General features: G+C 40.7%; 1 protein-coding gene across 2 annotated transcripts in view; it reads left to right on the forward strand.

The window, feature by feature from the left end:
- The window catches only part of marchf8 (membrane-associated ring finger (C3HC4) 8), a 77,456-nt gene that overhangs the window by 36,923 nt on the left and 17,950 nt on the right, over window positions 1-22,583 (forward strand). For both annotated transcript variants that reach the window (XM_027278501.1, XM_010744807.3), the window contains exon 3: window positions 16,230-16,280. In XM_027278501.1, coding sequence (XP_027134302.1) covers window positions 16,230-16,280 — 51 coding nt within the window. The remainder of the gene's footprint in view (window positions 1-16,229; window positions 16,281-22,583) is intronic.

A 22,583-nucleotide genomic window follows, 5' to 3' on the forward strand; every position in this document is an offset into this window, starting at 1 on the left:
TCTTTGCCCATCAAGTCCAAAACCGGGACTAGTTGAGGTCGAGATCAAGACAGAGTCCAAATAGGTTTGAGTCTAATTCAAGTCCAAGTCCAAATGAGAGAGACAGAGTCAAGACCAAGACAGAATACTTTTCAAGACCATTTACTTAATGCTTTTGTGATGCTAGCAAGACAGTATATCTTCTATTTCACATTAGACCATAATATGTATCTTTTAGGTAGAGCATTTACGCTTTATATTATACTCAACACTCTCCAAAGACGGCATGCATCCGAGAAGATTGTTGGTATTGTATTTGTGATGATCAAATGCAAGTGAAATGTACCCATCAATTGAGGTAATACTGTTTACTGAAATTACAGCCTTTTCACTTAAAAGTCACTTAAAGCTGAAGTTCACATTTTCATTGACTCAACATGATAGATGTTTTGAAGGAGGAAGAAAAAAATATATACACACACACAAAAACATTTATTGCTGGATTCAGTCAAAGACTGAGACCAACTGCCAATCAAACATGTCTACAGCAAGTCCATGAAAATACGTAGTACACAAGACTGGACTTGTGTACTACGGCACAATAAGAACGTGTGACCTGTGTCAGTGTTGTGTGTTTGTGTTGAATAAACATACAAATCGCTGAATACATTTCAGTCTTTATAGCCACTACACGATATATCCTATAAATGTACTCTTCTAAGCATTCACCCCAGTGATTTGAATCTGATTTTAGTTTTTGTCAACACATTTCAGTCACATGAAGTCACTTCTCAGTTGTATTGAACTATTGTTCTGATAAGACACTGGGACCTTGTCTATCAACACATTAAGTACAGTGTGTTCTGTTCTGCGCTATAAAAGTGAGTCATTCATTAGTGACACAGAGCTTACCCTGCTCCGGACTGAAGTCTGCAGCAAGGAAAACACAAGGAGACTGGAAAAAAATTCAGCATCACGGCTGACGTTTGCAGATAACGCTCTCAGAAGAGAACACCGTGTTCATATTTTTATCAGAGTGGACAGACTGGTCTAGACCCGAGCTGAATAAAATTAAACATGCCTGATGTAAAAGTGGCAACTCAGACTTGCTATAACCAGAGGGAGAGTCCTAGTTCTTGAACATACTTTACAGGTACAAAACACTGTAACCTATATTGACTTGAATGATTACAGGCTGAAAAACTGCTAAGGTGTGTACAAAATAAACATTGTTTTTCATTATAGATAGATTAACCTCACAAGGGCCACGAGGTAAAAAACATGCTGTTGACTCCTGCTGGCCCTCTGTAGTGTGCATGTTGCCTGCAACTTGTCATTACATCCAGTATCGAGTACTCTTTGTGTTACAGTTGTAGCTTCAGGTAAACTGATTAAACACTATTTAATTTTACTATGCATTAGGTGAGCACAATATAAACCTCTACAAGACATGACCACAAAATTAGCAAATAATCTCTAATATTCCCAAACAAATTAATCAAATTACCTAAACTAATTAATGTGCAGTGAGCCCAGTTGGTAGTCTTGTCTTGTTTTTCATGCATAATAAAGTACACATGGATGACATTTGGGCTGCATCTACTTTGGTTCTTTGTTTTTCATGGTACTTTTTGTTTTTTATCAATCATTTGTTTTGTGGGAATGACACTGTTGTCCCAGGTCTATTAGAAAAAATAAAAGCCCAAAATAACAAATTCTCCTCACAGACCTTTATAATCTATATAGCGGGCGACACCCTTTTAAATTCAGAGACGGAAAATCCAGAAATCTTTTGAACAGGGAAAAAGGAAGAAGCTTCAGGAGAAGGAGGGATTCCTCTTTCAGGATGGACATGTTGTGTATGAGAAGCAAAATGATCCTCTAAATGCACATTATACATTAAAAGTTTAAATTAAAAACTTTCCCGCTTCAATCTTCATGAAGACAAATAAGAAGGAGAACTTTCTGGAAGATCCTGTAAGATCTCTCGAAGATTTGTTGTCTTATTGAATTAGTCATTTATTTATAAATTTCCATGGAGACTTGTAAATGTGCTCTCAGTGTCTCATGATTCCCTGCTACATTTTAAGTTAATCTAGTGAATACTGACACACTCCACAGTCCTGTTGCCAACCTTGCATCCCTGGCCAGAAATAGCCTTTAAAACTGTGGCTCCCAGAAAGAGGTCACTAAAGTTTGTTCCTTCGCTTCACCCGACCGCCCTGCTGACGGTCACGTGTGCTCACAGCCGGAGCCCCTTTTTCCGCAAACCTTCGTCAGCTTTCACAGGCTGAGATAGACTCGTCACCCTCTTAAAATAATCGCCTAAGTCACTTTTTTACAAATTTTTTTTTTTTTGCCTAAATCATCTCCTCATGATGCTGGCCACCTCTGGTAAAATTGCCTATATCCTCAGTTAAGCATCTGTTGTTATAGTTGTTTTGAATAAAATTGTTTGTAAATATTGTATATTTAATAAATGGTTCAGTTTTTTGTGTTTCCTGAAAAATCTGAAAAAATGACTTAGGCAATTATTTTAAGAAGGTGTCGATGTGCTCCAACGGGTGTCAAAATTCAGGAGATGGTGAACTGGGGGGCAAGAGGACAGTGGGTAGTGGGCCAGAGCCACAAATCAATAAAGCTGCAGCAACAGTCAGCCACTTGTTATTTTGGGATGGTGAATTGATGGCATTGTGCCGTGGTCATGCTGCTGCAGTGACGGCCCACTTAATGTTTGTGCCTGTGTATTTTGGTCTGAAGATTATGTCCCGTAAATACACAAGGCTCAGGAAGCCATCCTCCACTGCATTACACAGAGATATGTAAATGAAAAGCAAAGCTGCAGATCAAAGCATTGCATACGGTTACAGCAGATAAGTAGCAAAGGATCCCTGTGCAGTTATTCAACATTTTACAGAATATTAAACAAGGGGGAAAAAAAACATTATTTCTGAAGAGTTTGCCTTTGATTTTACTCACGGATCATCTCTCCCCTTCTTCACTTCCACCTCTCACCTTCTGGTTTCTTTCTCATAATTCCAGGTAGATTTGATTGAAACTTGCAGCAGGCAGACAAGCTGTAGTGTTGTAGTTATCAGTATGCATGACTGTATTTGAATATGAACTGAAAAGGCTATTACAGCTCAATTTCACGCCTAGTGGGATATGTGACATGTTTCTCCCTCAGTAGAAGTCAGACTGTCAGAGTTCTCCCTATCCTCGTTCTGTCTTTACCCCTCCATCCAACTCTCTGACGTTGTATAGCTCCACTTTTGTCGTCTTATACTCAATCAGGCTGTTCTACATCTTACTTCGGAGCATTAGAGCATAATCGGTTCAACCGCCCTTCTCTTTCTTCAGCTTTACGTTAGAAAGCACTGCAGTGGGGTCATGATAGATCACCGGCTTATTATGTTTTCTTCATGTGAAGGCGCTCTCAGCTGGCAGAGTGAAGTTCTTAGCACTTATAGCCTATTCTCACCTTGTCTGAATCTTTTCTTCTCTGTCCTGTTTTCTTCCCAAGAGGCGTGATGGCTGAATCATATCCGTTTTTACCAGAACATGCAAAAATTAGTGTTGCTAAACTGGCAGGATTGGCGATATTGTGTTGATGTGCTGTAAATGAGATGCATCTTCTCCACCTTTTTTAGACACTATGTCATTCTGAAGCTATTATACACACCCACTTAGTCAAATCAGCAGCTCATTCGCTCTCTTGTTGTCTACTGTTGCCTCATCACTTAACTGCAACCTGGGTCCAATTGCACACTGTTCAAGTATGAACTGCCGTGGTTTGTACCTTATCTCGTTTCACTTGTGAACGCCAGAACAGTTTCAGTGTTCAGAGTGTTGCTTATTTTCGTATGAACAGGGCGCATTTGGGGATGCACATATCAAATCTGTTGAATCTGTATCAGCGGATTGTATCTCTCATATGAGGCTGATCTACATTAGTCACAACTGTCCACCAACTGAGTTATTAGTGCTTTTATATTGACTTACATCAAAATACATTCTATATAATGCGGTAGATACATAAAGTATTTTAAATTTGGGGATAAGATAGCATTGGGAATCTGTATCAGCAGATATTCAGTGCCAAGGTATCAAGAGAGAGAGAAAGTCAGCAGTGTTGCAGAAGAATTATCAACAAAATATACTTAAAAGTGAATACATAATAATGCAGAAGGAGTTTTATTATATTATTATTACTGATTAACATTAATTATAATGTAGCTGATCAAAGTAGAGCTCAGTTGAACTCTCTTATATACTATTGGTTTGTTTAAAAACACTTATAAGAATCGTATCTTCTCATATTATCAACTTTTTACGTTGTATTTTTTAGACCGATCAGAGTGTATGTGAAATCTTAAAGTAATTTAAAGCTGCAAAATAAATGTAGTGGTGCAGTAGAACAAAGTAGCATGAAATGGATGTAATCAGTTGAACTACCTCAAATCTGTACTTGAAATATACTCGGTCACTTTCCACCCCTGGTGTAAAGACTGTGTGATGTGGCTTTGTTGTGTTAGCTGGACAAAGTCCACGAGACGGGCCATGCTGTAAGACTGTATTTAGAGTCCAAAGCTGTTTAAGCAGCGTTACCAATGAAAGTAAAGAGCCATTCAGCTCATTATCCAATAGAAAGGACGTGATCTGTCCTTAGTGTGAGAACAGAAAAGTCTCGGTCCCTCATCTGTGTCTTTGTCTGTCACTGTGACATTTGGTGAAATTTTCCCATGAAACAAAAAGATGCTGGATCCAAACACTTATCACCTCTGCACCAAATCTGAAACACTGAGCCTTGGAGAGAGGGTGATACTGAAGTTTTTGGTAATCATAGATGAATTTATGAATGATTTATACTTCACCAGAGTTGAGTTCAGTGCTGACCACAACACTCCTCATGTTAGTCCTCCACCCTAAGGCACAGTCAGGCCTGTGTCTGAAGACTTGTTGATGCTCAGAGGAAATGATGAATTATTGTTGCTCTCAACACAAACCAACAACGGCTGTTTACATGTTTCAGTGTGTTTATGTGGCTGCAATTAACACACCATGTTTCATGATTGTTTGTTTATCTCTGTCCTCCATAGCCTGTATTCCTATCCATTAAAAGTTGGTTGAATCTTGCTGAAACAAAACAAACTAACAGGCATAATTATTCTAAATGAATCATGGCATGAATCGTGGCTGCATTTAAAGGTTTAATTGGTGCCTTTTTATTATTGGACTTCTGCCTGTAGTAGTCTGTACTATTGCCCAGTATTTGAGTTATTGTGCTGTGCTGAAGCTTTGCCCTTGAATACAGCTGTGAGGATATGCGTAATAAATTACCCTCTGTCATCTCTGCTCCACCTCGAATCCTTCAGTGCCTCTTGGGGATTGGTGGAGTAGGCAGTAACGGCCTCTCTGATTGGTGGACAATGATTGTGGTTTGTAAGAGGTGGTTGACTCTTTTGAGACTGTGTTGTTTTTTTTGTTTTTTTATGTACAGTTGTGTTGTAGTTGTATGGTTTTAGTAGGGTTGGGGGGGGTATTTTAAGGTTAAGTTCAGTGTGCAGAGCAGAGGGAGTCTATTTAAAGGACACCACCTCCCTCTCATGAATGATTCAACAACAATTTGCCCCTCCCCCACCTCTCATCAAGATCAGCTGGAGGAAGTGGTTGCTCAGCCAATAGGATTAGAGTACCGGATTGACTCTGTGTGTATTTGTGTATGTGTGCAGCCTGAGAGGGAACAAGCCCGGACAAGCAGCAGAAGCAGCAGCTCTATGTTTGTGTGTGTGTGTGTGTGTGTATGTGTGTAAAGAAAATGTAGGGCAGTCGCTTGTTCTCCCTCCCTCTGCCATCTCTCTCCCTATCTTTTCCTCTGTCTGTCTTTGTTTCCACGCCGAGCTGCCGTAGCTGCAGTCGCCACGGCGACAGCTGACATTGTTGCTGCGGCTCCACTTCCGTATTTGCAGAGGCTTGGCTTCTCTTTCTCCTCGTCTCAGCTCACCTCGAGGATTTACGGAGGGGGCATGTAACCTCCCTTGAGGAACCATTGTCTGCGCGTGGGTGTATGTGTGTGTGATTGTTTGTTTGTTTGTGTGTGTGTGTATGTGTGTGTGAAAGAGAGGTGAGGTGTCTTCAGGATCCAGACATGAATTCCTGTTGGAAAATGAAGATTCAGGTACAGATTTTTGTTCTTGTTGACGTTGTGGATGTGTTGTTTTTGTTGATGGTGCTGATGTCATTGTTGCAGCTTCCACTCAGGGGTGTATGCTTCCTGTTATATTTTTAAAAAAACAACAACAACATAGCTTCACATCACATCTACACACACAGTCGATTTATGTATACGGTGCGTGCAAAGAGAAGCCGTTGATAATAAAAGGAAATGGGGCTTATCGCAGTTTCCGTTCAGTGGTTGTTATGGTGAGGCCTTCTGTCTCCGTGGTGATGGCAGAGTGCTTCTGCTGCAGTAACCGAGAGATGAAAGAGTTGCTAGGAATGTGTGGTTTAGTCCGTTTGTGTAAGTGTTTAACAGATAAATGGATAAATTGTGAGCAAAATTAACAAGAGACAACTAGAAAAGGCCCACGTGATACCAACACGACTGCCTGACAGGATGTGGTCTGTGGTTACGAAGATGTTTGTTTTGCTCTCCTTTTGTATCAGCACTTTCACCGATATCTGTCAAGCTCTGAACTGTGTACGTAGTTTTATGTGCATGTTCCTGGGCATGCATGCATGACGGTACTGTAAGTGTATGTTTGTGCAGTTCAGAGGAGCATCTGCCACCTCTTCATTGTGAAAGGTTGACCCACTTTCTCCTGTGCCTCTGCCCTTTGTTCATGATGAGCGGGGGTGCATCGAAATACTGTATATGACCCATGAACCTGAACGTCCCATGTCATACCGTTATATCGGCATTACTGCAGCGTACAGAGTTGCATGTTTCCTTTTTCAAATAATTGTTGTTTTGTTCAGCAATCTCATTATTTCCATGCTTTCAGTGTTTAATGATAGATTGCTAAATTACCGGATATTATACAATACCATATCTGGTTAGATTCAGCACCCACAAACTCACTAACCCCTCTGTCATCATGAGTTTGTTTCTGGCACCCAACTCTACATGTGGTGTGAAAGTGCAAAGAGGGAGTTGCTTCTGCAGTGTGCTGCTGTCGTCTCAGGGGAGTGTGATTGTTTGCTAATAGGTGCATGCAGAAATTTCAGACAAAACCACACAAAGGCCTCTATAGCAGAGTGATCTGATAAGAATATATTTTCCCTTCTCGGTCCTCAGCTTAGCATATCACATCATCGACTGATGCACCAAATCACAGAGCTTTGTGTCACATCTGAAAGCTCTCACGGGGGGGTGGGATTAATTCAGTCACATGTCATGGCGGAGCTTAAAACCTGTTGGAGAGGGGAGGAGGAGGGGATGCAGGGAGAAACGTGGAAGGTCGGAGAGGATGGCTAGACCGAGGGTATCATGTACACGTGTTTACACTGTGGTTGCAGTAGTGTTCATGGTGTGTTTTCACTGTAGTTGCACTCGTTTGGTGCTTTGCAAAATGCCCACAGAACGCTTCTGTTTACAGCGTCATCTTCTGCTTCTTGTTTTCCTTCACGTTTAATACCCCTGAGCACTGTTTTAACACCCAACAGTGCCAAGAACTGAGCACTCGTGCTGTTAGTATTTAGCTGGATGCGGAGTTTTGTTTTCAAAAAAATGAAGAAGAGAAACTTGTTTCAAATGTTCTTAAACTTTAAATAGTGTGTTCATATCCCGAGCAGCTGCCAGAGCTAATGCTGCTCGCTTTAAAGAAGATGTTTGGTTTTAGTCAGGCCTCAAACTGTTATCGGTGATAGATTCTTTGAGTCAATTGATCAATATTTCACTCCTTCTTTCCCTTTGCTGAGTTGACCTCATAGATCCGAAAGCTTTTCTTTGTTTCTGCGACCCTTTTAATTGAAAGATCACTGGAGGACTGAGGGCAACCCAATCTTATTAGGAGACACTGCGATATGAACTAATTATCTGTAGCTTGACTTTTTCACACAAGTCATAAATAATGACTCTTGTCATTTGAAGGAGTCTGACCAGAAGTGCAGCTAATGAGGAAATGTGGCTTCACTGCAGAGTCACAAAAATACTTCACCATATCTGTGGGTCTCTTGCTCTCTTTATAAAGCCTGAGCCTTAAAGTCACCCCCTGTGACTCTGTCATATTTCACTTTTCTTTCATCGTCCATCTCCAAAGACTAACCTCTGGTACTTTCTTTCTCAGATCTGCTTTTTCTGTAGTTTTTCATTGTTGTTGGATTAGACTCTGGTATTGAAATACTGCTGTACAGCCTTGTTAGACGCAAAGACGCAATAGGTCACCGTCCACATGGTCCTGCGCCAAATATGATAGTCACTGTCTCTTCTCTACCATATCCTGTTTGGACATACTGATGCGATTATGCCTGTGATGAAGAAGAATGAGAGACAAACACAGTAGAAAAGGAGGAGGAAGTTCACATCCTGTCGATGAGAGCACAGACAGCCGCGCTCATTTGCGCACAAAAGCTCTAGATTTGCCCGCAAACACAGTCTGCGGGTATTTCCTGCAGTTTCACTTTACACGTCGCCTCGGGTTTGATGTGGTTTTATGATACACACAGAAAAACACAAGCACATGCTGCAGACTGACACTGTGGGGATGTAGTTTTGCTGAGCTAATGCCTTTGTGTAAAAAGAACATGCTCTCAAGATATATAATAAGACCATACTGCCACGTTAGCCAAATATTCAATAGCTTTGTTGAAAACTAGAATATGAAATAGATGTTTTTTCCTCCCCTTTTCTAAAGTGCATGACCTCCATGTACAGCATTGCATCCATCTCTTCATCTCTTTTATTTCTCCCTCCAGTCAGAGTTATCCTAGATCTGGTTAGAAGTCTGTGGTCAGCCAAGCACTTCACTGAGCATTGTTACTGTGCATAGTTTCTCATCTGGTGATGCTCTCCTGCCCGGCTGCCTACTCACATCCAGCCTGCATTTCCTCCCTAAGTGGCCACTGGACATTGACAGGGGTAGGAAACCACATAAGGGTCAACTTCCTTTCATGATGGGACTCTTTGTCGGGAACATTTGATATTTCTTTTCCTGCAAGGATGTGTGCATGTGACCTTTTTTGAAGAGGGAGGAGCTAGTCCATGCAATGTTTACTCAAATATCTCTCTGTTTCTCAAATATCTGTCCAGTGTTTGTCATATTTTAAACAAGACTGCGTTTACAAGGACTTACTTGCAACTGTTGTCATTTAATTCATGCGTTCTGAGAGAGATTCCTCTGAGGAGCTGACTATGCAGAGGAATCTCTGTTATCTCTATCTGGGAAGGAAACTAGGAAGTCGTCTTGTCTGCAGCAACTTGTGCATGCAGGGTGGCCTCATTTTTAGATCTGCATTTGGCAGAATGATTAGCCCTAAGCAGATCATGCTATGCTTACGCCATCCATTCAGGGAAAGCTCTTCAGATGTAAACACGGCCCTGTGCGGCCTACCACAGGCTAAACCCTCTGTCTGTGTAGTCATACCTGCAGAACAACAAGCTTTATTCCATTTAGTGTCTTTATGCTGTTAAACTGGAAACAAAGTGCTCATGGTTGTTTGCTTAAGCGTGCTGCTGTTTCCAGAAAAGTAATTTTCAGAACTTTTTTTTCTCCATGGTGCAGATTGATGACATTGACATCTTGAATTAAAGATGTGGAAGTGTATCAATGCATAGGTTTGTGTTTTACTGTCACCAGACCATAAAGTGCTGCCAGCGGTCTAAAAGTGAAGTCTGGCATGCAGTGTGAAGCCATTTAACAGGTTGATGCCAAGTGAAAGCTGCCATTGATCTACAGGCAACACAGACATCTGCAGATCAGAGAGGGTTTATTGGACAAATGGGACATGAAGAACAAATGTTATTCTGCTGTATATAAAACAGTTCACTCAACCCTATAAATGACTGAAGAGCAGGTGTTTTAATTTGTCCTGGGTGACTAAACCTTTCTCAGGCCGAAGGCAGCCATTGCACAAGAACACTACACTCCATGCATCAATAAGAATGACAAAGGTGTAATTGGTCGAACTCTAGCAGCAAGGAAACAGTCTGCACACTCCTGAAAAGGCGATGGGGGCAGCTTAGGTGTGCAGAGCCTTCAACAACATACAGAAGACTCTCTCGCATGAGCACCGTGAATAGTAAATACTAACAAATGATTTATTGATATATTACATGTTTTTATTCATCTTGCTTGTTATGGCAATAGAAACACCCTGTGGGTTGACCAACATACTGCAGTATGCGTAAGAAGAGGATGAACACAACAACCAGCCCTCGTGCTGTAAAAGTCTGAGGTGTAGGTGAGCTGCTGGACGTTGAACCGTGATGATGAAGAAATTGCAACTGCTGTTGAGCTTGCAGAGGTCACGTAGACATGTAATGAATTTACAAAGAAAGAACACGACAGGAAAAGAGAGATGTGAAAAGTCATTTCTAATAAACCACCCACCTACACACACACACACACACACACACACACACACACACACAAACCTCTGTCCATTAATTTCACTGATTTAATTCCTTTGACAGTTCCCTCATTACCACTGTCTGATAACTATCATTCATTTAGCTTCTCTGTCTCTTACTTCGTGCCTCTTCCTCTGTCTCTTTTTATCCTACAATCTCTTGGTCGCTCCCTTCTACTCTTCGAGTCTTGTTACGATGTCAGTTATTTGTAGCAGGAGATGATAAAGTGAATTATTTTGTCCTTTTTTAACAGAGTAACTGCCACATGAAACAACTCTCTGTCAGTGTTTGGGACACATAGCATGAAGCTGATTCGGGGAAAGAACATTTCTGAAATGGGCAAACCCATCTCATGTGTTAGAGCTCACTGGAAATATGTTGTGCATTTACTGATCAGAAGTGCTATTGTTAAACATTGTTTGTGTTGGGTGGAGGCCATTTCCCAAGGTATTTGTTAAAATACCCCAGAATCAATTTTTGCTGTGTGAAACTGTCCGTGGTTTGGCTCTTTTCTGCCTCCTGGCATCCTAAATGAAGATGCTTTCACATTTCCCTCCAATTACCAGTCCAAAAGCAGTGTTTTCTTACTCTGTACGATTCCATTAACCTCTGGAAACAATGGCTTGCTGGTCATTACCTTAGATTGTGGAGCTGCAGATCAACGATTTGCTCTAAAGCAGAGGAAGAACGTATTGGTTAATTATGTCTCTGTAATGGCTTGAAAGAGGTTGATGCTCCATCGTTTCCAAGCTTGAGGCGTGTTGTAGTATTTTAAGCTTGTTCCTGGGATCCATTTACAAGTGATTATTATTCCAGGCAACGAAAATGTTGCCTTCTACAGGTTTTGCTGGGAATGGTGATAGAAGCCCTACTGCAGCTAAAAAGCTTGTTGTAGCTAAGGAGCACTACTGTTGTTTGTTCAGAGCTGGAAAAACAAAACTCTTGTGATGTTACTATTTCTATGAGTGTCACAACCACTATCAGTCTCTCCAGTGGAGAGCAGATGCAGTGCGTCCAGGCAAGTCCTGGAGATACTCAAGGAAGTAAAGATCAGTCAAAATAAATGAGGTAAATTTAGGAAAATAAATACAACATAAACATACATATCTTGTATGTAAGTATACATACATGCATGATATATAATGAGCAAAACACTTTTTTCCTTTTATAAACAAACCTGTCTACACAAGGTTGTTCTTTTTAAAACTGCCTCAATATTTCAGAACTTAAAAGGTGATGTTTGCTAGCTTTACAAGCAGCTCTAATTTGTGACCCCGACCTATCACATTTCACGTCTGTGTTGTGGCTGAAACTGTTGTTGGTATAGGCGAGCGCAGATGGCGTGTAAGCAGCCTCGCTGACTGCAGGTCTCAGGTTTTGTATTCTGGGAAGCAGTTGACCTCAAACGCAAACCCAGCTTTATGCTCAGCCTGTGGCGTGACGCTGATGTGAAATGGTGCAGAGGTGTTTTTTTCATAATCAGTCAGCCGACAGTATTTAATTAAAATAGTTTTACTTTTGTATGTGTATATTCTTCTGAAACCAGCAAATATTTGGTATTTTTTCTTGATTAAGCAAATAAAGTGATCAATTGATTTATAAATGATGTTGCCAATCGATTTTCTTAATTGATTTGAACTTGGCCCTTGGGTTTGTGGCATGTACAGGTTAGGTTAAAGTACAAGGCCCAAATCCTTGACATCCTAATGAGCCCTGATGGTGGATTCAGAAAAAAAGTGGTGCTGAGGACAGAGACACATTTCAAAGAGGCAGGGTTACATTTGCAAAGGTTTTATCTTTTGAGATTCTTGCTTAAAAAGCGAGCTGAGCCCTTCTCCCAGTGGGCCCGAGAACAGAGGTCTGAAAGACTCATGCGATCCCTCTGAATATGACCTCTCCTCCTCTGTCATACTCTCCTAAGCTTCGTTTTCTTACAACCTCCAGTCTTCCGAGTCCAGTCTGAAAGTTGCGTTATCAAAGCCTGAGGCTATGAACAGATCCACAGAGGAGGTGGAGAAAGACAGACGGACTGTGAAACCAGAAACCTTCTTTATCAGAATTATGCATGAGCCCAGAGAATAAGGTCCTTTATAGTCTCCAGTCATGGTGGCAGTGAAGGTGACTCCCAGCTCTTGTACTGTAGGTAACACAGTTTGACAGAGAGGATTTTTAGAGAAATGGGGTTGGGAAGAAAGAGAGGACACATGGAAATGGTGTTGATCTATTTCCTTTCTCATCTTTTGTCATCCATCTGCAGCCTCTCTGCTCTAATCACTGCTGTCTATAAAAGTCAATTTGTGGCCTTGTTATTTCTCAGAAACCCTCAGTCTGGGGTTGAGTCATATCTACTTGTTACTCCATTTTTGGCCAAGAAGGCAGGATTAAGGGCAAGGATCATCAATTTGTTCTATTCTTTTGGCTGTGCCCTGTTATCCCCAGCTGTCATCTCTTGTACAAAATTGAATTTTTATCCTCTTCAGCATTCTGACAATTGATTTGCTAGACAAATTGCACCCATTGAGAGCTGTATTTACCATTTTGTGACATTGTATTAAAGACACTGAAGAGGTAATGATATGAATTTGATAGCAAACTGCTTTTGATCCCGTAGTTAGCGTCTATATCTACAGAACCATTAGGAAAAACATACAAATATCAATGTTTTTTGGGCCTTTTTTTGTCTTCTTTTCTATACTTTGCTATTGCTGCAGTCAGGAAGTCTTACAAGAGGTTTGCAGATTAAAGCACAAGATGAATAGCCAGATAAGAGATAATAGCCACAAACTTAGAGCTGACATTTTAGTTTATCAAAATAACAGGAAATTGTGTAAAGATGTTTATTCAGAATTTTTCTTTTTTTAAAATGTCAGCTCTTTGTCTCATCAGATAATGGAAACCTTTGCAGTTACGCTTGTCGGAAATTAGAGGTGAGACATGTGAGAGATGTCTGAAGTCTGTTTTAATGGCACTCTGCACTGATCACAAGTTCATAGCCCTTTGGTCCCAATAAGGGCTGTGACAGTAGTTTAAAGGTCAAGAATTTGAGTGCGAGTGAAGGAAAACACCTGTGATTAAAATATTTAATCGCATATCTCAAACTATATGGCTGGGAGGATCTGGATGACGACAGTCCAGAGCGTGCATTTCTTGTGTTTAAATGTCCTCGGGTGTTTAGTCAGGCTGGAGGAAAATAAGGATGACGATTGAGGTGAAGCACTGAGTGATAGAGAGACTTGGCACATACAGTATCACCATGGCAACTAGTCACCGCGAGGACACACAAGTGAAGCGCAAAGTAATTATGAATTGGAAGCACGTTATGTAGTCTCTTAGTGGTATGATGTGTGTGTGTGTGTGTGTGTGTGTGTGCTCATGGTTCATGAGTTTCTGGTGGCAAGGTTAATGCACTTCCTGTTTGGACAACGATGGCAGCGGTGACACTCAGGCTGCTGCTGAACAAAGTGAGGAAAGTTCTCAGGGTCAAGATTTCCACACAGACATATGCTGCCTGTCTTTGTGTGTGTGTGTGTGTGTGTGTGTTTGAGTCTTCACGTATCTCTGTTGGTGTCCTTCTCTGCAAGGCTGGGTTACCACCTGCCCCCTGACCTCCTAGAGTTATTTTAACTTGTTTGGACTGCAGTGTCACATCATCTCTGTTCCACCCTCACTTCTAAGTATCTTTGCTCCTTCTCCAGGATGCTTCCCATTTTAAAAAAATTTATGGAAACAGCTTTGCGCTCCATCGGCGGTAGTGTCGTTAACGTTTGTGTGGACAATAATCCACGTAATGGAGTGCTTTCAAATGGTTTGTTTCGCTTTTCCATGAAGATGCTTCCACTTGCCTAAGCTGGAGATATGTGTGATGATCGTGTCACTGTGCAGGTCTGGTTGCGATGCTACCATATTAACAGACTATAAGACATAAATTGCATAAATTCCACTTTAATCACTTTCTGTTGCCATGACTGAGCTCTTGTCTCAGGTGGCAGGACAAAACAAGGTGTACTCGTGCTGCTGCTTCAAAACAGATCTGGGTATTGACTCATACATCATGTAAATGGTTTAATTAATCTATCATAATAAGGTATGATGCTGACTGGTGAAATCATCGTTAACATCATTCATTTGACGTGTAAGAGACAAACCTGCTCTCGTCCGTTTATTGCGGCAGAGTTTTAATATTTGACACTTTTTTCTCATAATACTCTGACTTTATTTTGGATATCTCATTGTTTTTTTTCTCTGTATAGAAACAAATACTCATATCATGTGTTAAAGATCAACAGCTATTGGATGGAATAACTTAACTTTGACCTCATATGAAATATTATATATATCTGAAGTTGATTTTAGCTTGAAATTTTGTGTCTGGTTGTGTTATTCCTGCATGGCTGATTTCTTGGATTCTGGTTATATCATGAAGCCGCCATGTGTGGTCCACTTTTGTGCTTGATGTCTACAGTAGACTGTTCAAAGACTCACACAGAGAGCTGATTTCCCTTTGCAAAGATTTGTTTGTGTCCAAAGCACTACAGCTCTGTCAGACCTGGTGTGAACTCAGCATTATGTAACTATGATTGATTATTCGTTAAGGAATCACGCAAGGCTTTAACACCAACATTGAATGCGACCCAGTGGTTGTTTATCTGAGTCCACGATGCAAGCAGAGAACACTGAGTGGATTCGAAGATCATTACAGCCTCAAAACAAAACTTAACTGTGTTGACTGCTGACAGCGTTGGCCTGTTTGACTCCCTGGGTAATGATACAAGTATTGTGACACCATTCGATTTGGAGTTTGGACGGATGTGTTATGTAATCAGCTTGTCCTCCTTTTGTCTCACGCCAAAGGAAGTTGATTTACTGACTTAAGATGTTTGCAGGCCCCCAAACTGCTGAGAAATGTAGCTTTGCTGTGTTTTATTGTTTGCTCGTTAGGGGACAGACCATGAATCAGTCCTCCCAATTTCTCATATAGTCCATAACGAGATTTCCTTATACTGTATCAGTAGGCTGCCATAATATCAGACTGTGAGCCCCAAAGTGAGAACAGAAAGATGTGGAAATGATTTAAGAGGCAATGTACACCACCCACCGTTTCTAATGAAATATCTCTATGTACTTGATGAATTGGCACAAACTTTTGCACAGACATTCATGGTTTCCTTGCTGACTTTACCTCAGGCACGGCCATAAGGTTGACATTTTTTGGATTGTAGTGAAATGTCTTGACAACTATTGGATGGATTGCCATTAAATTCAGGTCAAACATTCGTGCTTACCTTCAGGAAGAATTGCAGTATCTTTTTGTGATCTCTGAACTTTTCATAGCACCATCTTCAGGTCTACTAAAATGATAATGGTATTCCAGCATCACATCAGCTTATCAAAAGACGACACATTTGCAGAAGTTTAACTCAAAACACCTCAAGCGCTACACCTGTTAGTCTTGTTAGCCGTTTGTCTTCGTGTAAATGTCTCGTCTCTTTTTTCAAATGTGAGTTATGTCAAACAGCTAGTCACTGTAAAGCTCAATTCATTACAATTAAGGTGTCATGCAGGCAGTAATTATGACATATATGCCAGTTCTCAATGCCTGTGTAGATCAACAGCATTTCTTTTCTGTCTCTGAATCTAGTTTTTCACTCACTGGAACTGTCTTTCTTTTCTTCCTTTACAGAATGAAAAGCCCTTGGGTCATTCTGCAAGCAGGTCCAGCAATATATCAAAGGTGAGCAAAGCACACACAAATGGAAGAATTTGAATGAATGATGTATGGCCTTCCTCCACCACAGAGAGAGAAAAGAGAGAACATCAAGACAGGAGGGGTGGCATTGAAGGGGAGCTGTGGCAGAAGGCAGAGATTGACAGGACAGATATACATGCAGTGGAGTGAGAGCAGCTGATAGATAACCTGCCTCTCTCGCATCACATTGCCCCAATCAGATCTGCCTCTCTGATCAACCTCCAGAGAACAGACGAGTCTTTACACCTCAGCACCTCAGCTCAGTGTGGCTCCCTGTCAGACAAACCTCTTGTCACTGTCTCTTTCTCTTTTTCTCTCCTCTCTCCTCCCTCTCCTCTCCCGTCGCTCCCTCAGGTAAAGCCACAGCTTGCTTTAAATCTGACTCCAGGGTTTCAATCCTTGTTCTCCTGAGCCTCTTATAGGATAAACCCTTTACTCGTGCTAATAGATGTCAGGGTCACTTCATCACCACGGGACCTGTCCAGCAATAATGCGTGCTCCACGACCCACTCGCTCTTTAAACGTGAGATAAAGTTATTGCCCCCGGGTGATGAATATACCTACAATAATTTTCATGGTTACAGTTGCAGTTAAACATAAATATTGTGTCCTAAGACGATGTGCTTTGCATAAACTGACTCACTGATTGTTTTATGGAACTAATGATTTATTCATGAAAATATGTGACACATAAAATAAGTCTGGCTGTCATATGCGAACTGTAGACAATATTACCCTCAAATAGCTGCTATGGAAGTTTTATGCACCTGATAATGCCCTGAGTCATTTAATATATCGCATTTAAGTCGATATTAAGTCTGATATTTAATGTGTATTTAATATTCAGCATTCAATGAGATCCAAACACCACAGCTTCATAACAGAGTATATTTAGGCAAGTAACCTGAGCAGCCTAACCAAACAAATTCCCAGTTTAACCCATTGATCTACTCCACTGATCTGACTGGGAAACTAAGAAATGAACAGATCATCCACTTTTGTTTTGTGTGTCAAGTTAGGGCTGTCACATAAAATGTTTACAACTGGGTAATAACCTTTTAAGTGTACTTCTATCTTCTATAATGATAGATAATAATTAACTATTGCTATTGCTTAGGTGTCTTAGGTGTAAAACTGGTAACTAAAAGTGACGGCTGAATTGATTTGCATAAACAAAAATTGCATTAATCACTTCTTTAATTTAAAGAAGCAGTGTCACATTTTGGGGAATGCACTTACTTATTTGCTTGCTTGTTTGTCAGCTGGATATGAGGCAGCAGCCAGCTAATGTAGCTCAGCGTACAGACTGGAAACAGCACTGCTGAAATGACCTAATTAACATGTTGTTTCTTGTTTGTTTAATCTGTGCAAAAACTGAAGTGTGATGTAGTGTTTACGGGAAGTTATGTGCCAGATCATTTCCTTGTCAGAACCAGTAACTTCCTTTGAGTCTCTGTTAATTGCCTGGTAACTGGTCCTGGCCAAGTAATGCATGTAAAAACAAAAAAAAACAAAACAAGTAACATCCTATAAAACTTTGATTTATGATTTTTAAAGCTTATACAGCTAAAGATTTGACTCAATTTTTGCTTTTTAAAAGTGCTTTTAGGTGACTTTTATTACTTTAGGACAGAACCAGCTTGTTGTTTCCCCCCTGTTTTCAGTCTCTATGCTAAACTAAGCTAACAAGCTGCTGGCTTCATATTTACAGACAGACGGAGAAGCATATTTCTGTAAATGTCAAACTATTTCTTTAATGGTTTTCCAACAAGTAGAGAGAGCGGTGTCAGTCTGCAGCTCCTGCGGCAGGATAGCTTGGTTTGATAGTTTGATGGGGCTTAAAATAGCTGAAACCGATCAATCTACATTTACCCTGTTTAGCTCAGATATTGATCTTGCAGATCAGCTCGGAACATCTTGGTAATTTCAAAAATTCAGTCTAGTTTGAACAGGAAGACTGAATATATAAATACATGATGGTGAAGATTTCCTCTAAAACTGAGTAAAGTAAGTGACTACATTTCTCTTTCTCTTATACTTGCTCACTACAAACACATGGGAGATGGCCAAGATATCTTAATGCCAGGTATCTCGTCTATAAACAGAGGGGTTGATTTAGAGTTTATTACTTTGTGGACACCATGCATTGTCATTGAATGTCCTACCTAGACCACCATTCTTCTGATAAATGTGTGTGTAATGGAGTGATTGACATAAAGTATGAACAAGACTCTTAAGTTTGACAGCTCTAATTAATAATCAGCAGCAGCCTGTCCGCCAGCTGGTGTGTTCTGCTCCTTCCTAAAGGGAAATACCACTGACTGGCAGCTCCTAAATCTGTATTAATTGTTCTTTGGGTGTACAAGTCTGCAAGTTAAAGTGAGTGAGTCAGCTTGTGACTGAGACTCTGTCCGGAGTTCGAAGAGGACTTCTTCTCAGGTAGTCCAAACTGGTCTAACAATTAAAACCAAAGACGGTTAAAGAGGTCTCTCTGAAATCACTTTCCCTTGAAGCAGCCTGAATCAGAATATGATCAGAGATATGACAGAAGATTATTTTATGCATACATAAAGTTCCCCCACTCTCTATATTTGCAGCAGTGACTCAAATGTTCCTTTTTTTTGCTGAAAGGACATAAAATGTAGGTCAAGTTCATTTATGTTGTGAAGCTCCCGAAAATGCACTTTGTGGATCACAGGTAAAATGTACAGCAGGTCAAAACTTGAATCTACACATATGTCCTGTTTGTATAAGCTGCTGATGACAGTTTGATAGAAGACCTTGACTGACACATTATTTGTATTCATTCATTTCCACATTAACCACAGCCGGACTCAAAAATAAGGACACCAAAACAAAAGCTGCATCGCTTCACATGGTTGGAGATTCAAGCTGAATCACATCAGCTCGTGTCAGATGAAATAAAAAATGAATGTCCTCGTATCCAATTGTTGACCTACTTAAAAGATCTCTCTCTACATAAATAACCACAGCATCGGCCTGAGTGGAATATTTCATAACATCTCCCGCTTGGCACGACTGTACAGGTTGGATAATTTCTATGTGAAAGCTGAAACATCCAAAGAATTTGCCCATTCTCTCACAAAGCACCTGCACTAGTTTTATACTGACAACCGATACTTTGGTTTCTTTGCTTCTTTTCTCGCTGAACTATTGGTGTTTTCTTAAATCGAACAGCACTCCCCCTTCTGAGGATGACATGTCTACTATCTAGGTATCCAGTTACTTGTAACACTCCCACTGTAATACCTACCATGAGACACCTAGCCAGGAGAGAGAGATTTGTATAATAACAGGAAAACAAGCTGCGGCATTTAGCCAGGGGGCGAATTCTTTCATAAAGATGATAATCCCTACACAGTGACATGCTCACTGATGGAGGCAATAAAGAGGTATGGCATTAGATAGACGTGTATCAAAAGCTGCTTAGAAAGAAATTTTCTGGAGAATTATGAAAAAAGGTGGAGTTAAGGTCATTTTTTTTGTTTAAAAAAAAGAATGGTCAGTGTAGAATAAAAAGCAGCTCTGAAAGCTTTAGTGGGCTCAGGATTGCCTGGTTATTTGGCAGGAGTTGATTTTCCGCTCTGTGAGGTCAGGAGGCTTAGCTGTAGCCGTTTCTCTCTGTAGCACAGTGCCAGGGAGCTGTGCGATGCCTCCTACTCTGCTTGGGAAGGAACTGAACTATTACAGTCCTCATAAAGGCACAACGCAGCGACCCACTGCTCTGTGGGTTGCCGTTGATAGTCAGCCAGACATCTGGTGGTGCCCTAAAATCCAAGCTGCTGCAGTTTTGGAAGCATCTCAGGCTCCAGCAGTGCAAAACCCGGGTCTGTCCTGCAGATCTCTACGGGACCGGTCCTGCCGGTCTGTTCTGCTTGGCAGACCACTGATGTTGACACCAGGCTCCGAGAGCCAAGCCAATGTTTTGAAGAAAGGGAAGTTAATTGTTAATTTCTTGGAACGCATCATAGATTTCTTAGTTTGTGTGTTGAATTGCTGGCAGAATTGCTCATTTTAAAGGGTTTATGCTTAAGCTGCCCTTTGGTTTGGTGAAAAATGCTGTTACTGTTTGTTTGTGTGCAGAGTTGTAAAATGACACCTATGGAAGAGAGACAAAAAATAATACAGCTGCAGAAGGGATTGTAGATTCTCAGCTATTAAGGTATGCATATTACATTTGTCTCGATCTAATCATGTTAGTTCTATAGCGTTGTAGTCAAGACCACCTAAACCGAGACCAAGTCAAGACCAAGACCAGAGTGTATCAAGACCGAGACAAGACCAAGACTTCAAGGGGTTGAGACCAAGTCTGTTTCATAAAATACTGAGTTTGATTTGTTTGAGGAACTTGCAGCTGCAGTCTTGTGATCTTGTGGTTAAACCTCGACCTGAACTCTCCTGTCCTCTTTTTAGTTTCTGTTCCATGCGGGTGTTTGCTCTATAACTACAGACTGTAGAAGAACTTTTTGTCGCTTCCGCAATCATTTGTTTAACTTTTACTTCTGCCTGAAGTGTAAAAATACATTCAGTTTATAATTGTCAGGACAAATTAGACATTATTAGGTGATTAATGGGAAACAATAGTGACATCCCTTGTGATCGTGACTGGTCTTGAAATAAAATCCAGAGTCCTCTTTGTCCAAGACTGGGACCATCAAAAAAAGCAGTCTCAAGACCAAGGCTAATCTCTGTCACAATTCTGTAATAGCTGTAGACAGGGCCCACACTTTTGTACTTTAAAGTTTCATGAGACAACAAACAGAGGTCTTGAGAGACCACATCATCTGTACCCAAAGTGCAGGTGTACTGGTCAACATTGCTGTAACAGTATCAGATATCTTCATCTTCATGAACACAGCACTACTCTCTTCAAAGTCCTTTCCCATTAACCATAGTTTTTATCTTCCCTGTGTATCTCTGATAATCATCTGTAGTGTATTTTCCCTAATTAATGTCTAATTTTCCGCTGCCTTGTGAGAGGAGGTGATAGTTTTGTAAAGTGTTGCATATCTTATTAAAGGAAAATAAATCTTTTTGTCTTTCATGTGCCCTTTATATCTTCCTTGTTTAATCAGTACTGGGGGTTACTGTAACTTACCCAGGCTAGCTGTTTCCTCCCGTTGCTAGTCTTTATGCTGAGCTACGCTAACTGGTTACTGTAACACACAGAGACGTGAGTGGTATCAATCGTCTCATCTAACCCTTGGTATGAAAGCGAGTAAACGTGTTTCCCAAAATTCAATTCAATTTTATTTATATCGTACCAAATCATTAACAGAAGTTATCTCATGACACTTTCCATAAAGAGCAGGTCCCAACTGTCTCTTTTATATTATACCCAAATATTCCCACCATGACAAAGTACTTTGGAACAGTGACAAGAAAAATCATCCTTTTAAGAGGCAGAGCACAATCCAGCTCATGGTGGACGGCCATCTGCCGTGACCGGTGGAGTTTAGAGAGGGTGGTAGAGAGAGAGAGCGAGAGACACATATGTACAGCAGAAATTATACAAATAATAACAACTGAATTGTAATAGAAATATGACTAATTGTATTAATAATGATGATAATGTCAGTAGTATTTGCCTGATATCCTACCTGACCTAGACATACCGTGGGGAAGAAGCGACGTTAGTAACATGCATTAATGGGATGTGAGTGTGTACAGATGGAGAGGGAGAGAAGAAGAAAAGAGCTCAGTGCATCATAGGAAGTCCACCAGCAGTCTAGGCCTATGGCAGCATAACTAAGGAATGGTCAAGAACTCACATGAGCCAGTCCTAACTATAAGCTCTATCAAAAAAGGATCATCTTAAGCCTACTCTTAAATGTGGAGATGGTGTCTGCCTCTCAAACCCAAAGTGGGAGCTGGTTCCACAGAAGAGAAGCTTAATAGCTGAAAGCTCTGGCTCCCGTTGTACTTTTATAGGAACCACAAGGGAACCCTGCAATCTGAGAGGGTACTATGAGCTCTTTAAGATATGATGGAGCCTGACTTTGAAGAGCTTTGTAGGTGAGGAGAAGGATTTTATTGCTTTTCTGGATTTAACAGGTAGACTGTACAGACCAGCTAAAATGGGAGAAATATGATCTCCAATCCTGGTTCCTAACTGTACACGTGCCACAGTATTCTGGATCAACAATAAAGTATTAAACAATTTATTGGGGCAGCCTGATAATAAAGAGTTGCAATAATCCAGCGTAGAAATAACAAATGCATGGACTAGTTTTTATTATCTTTTTGAAAACAGGATGTCAAACTATT

This window comes from Larimichthys crocea, chromosome III (genome assembly GCF_000972845.2).
Source record: "Larimichthys crocea isolate SSNF chromosome III, L_crocea_2.0, whole genome shotgun sequence".
NCBI lineage: Eukaryota > Metazoa > Chordata > Actinopteri > Sciaenidae > Larimichthys > Larimichthys crocea.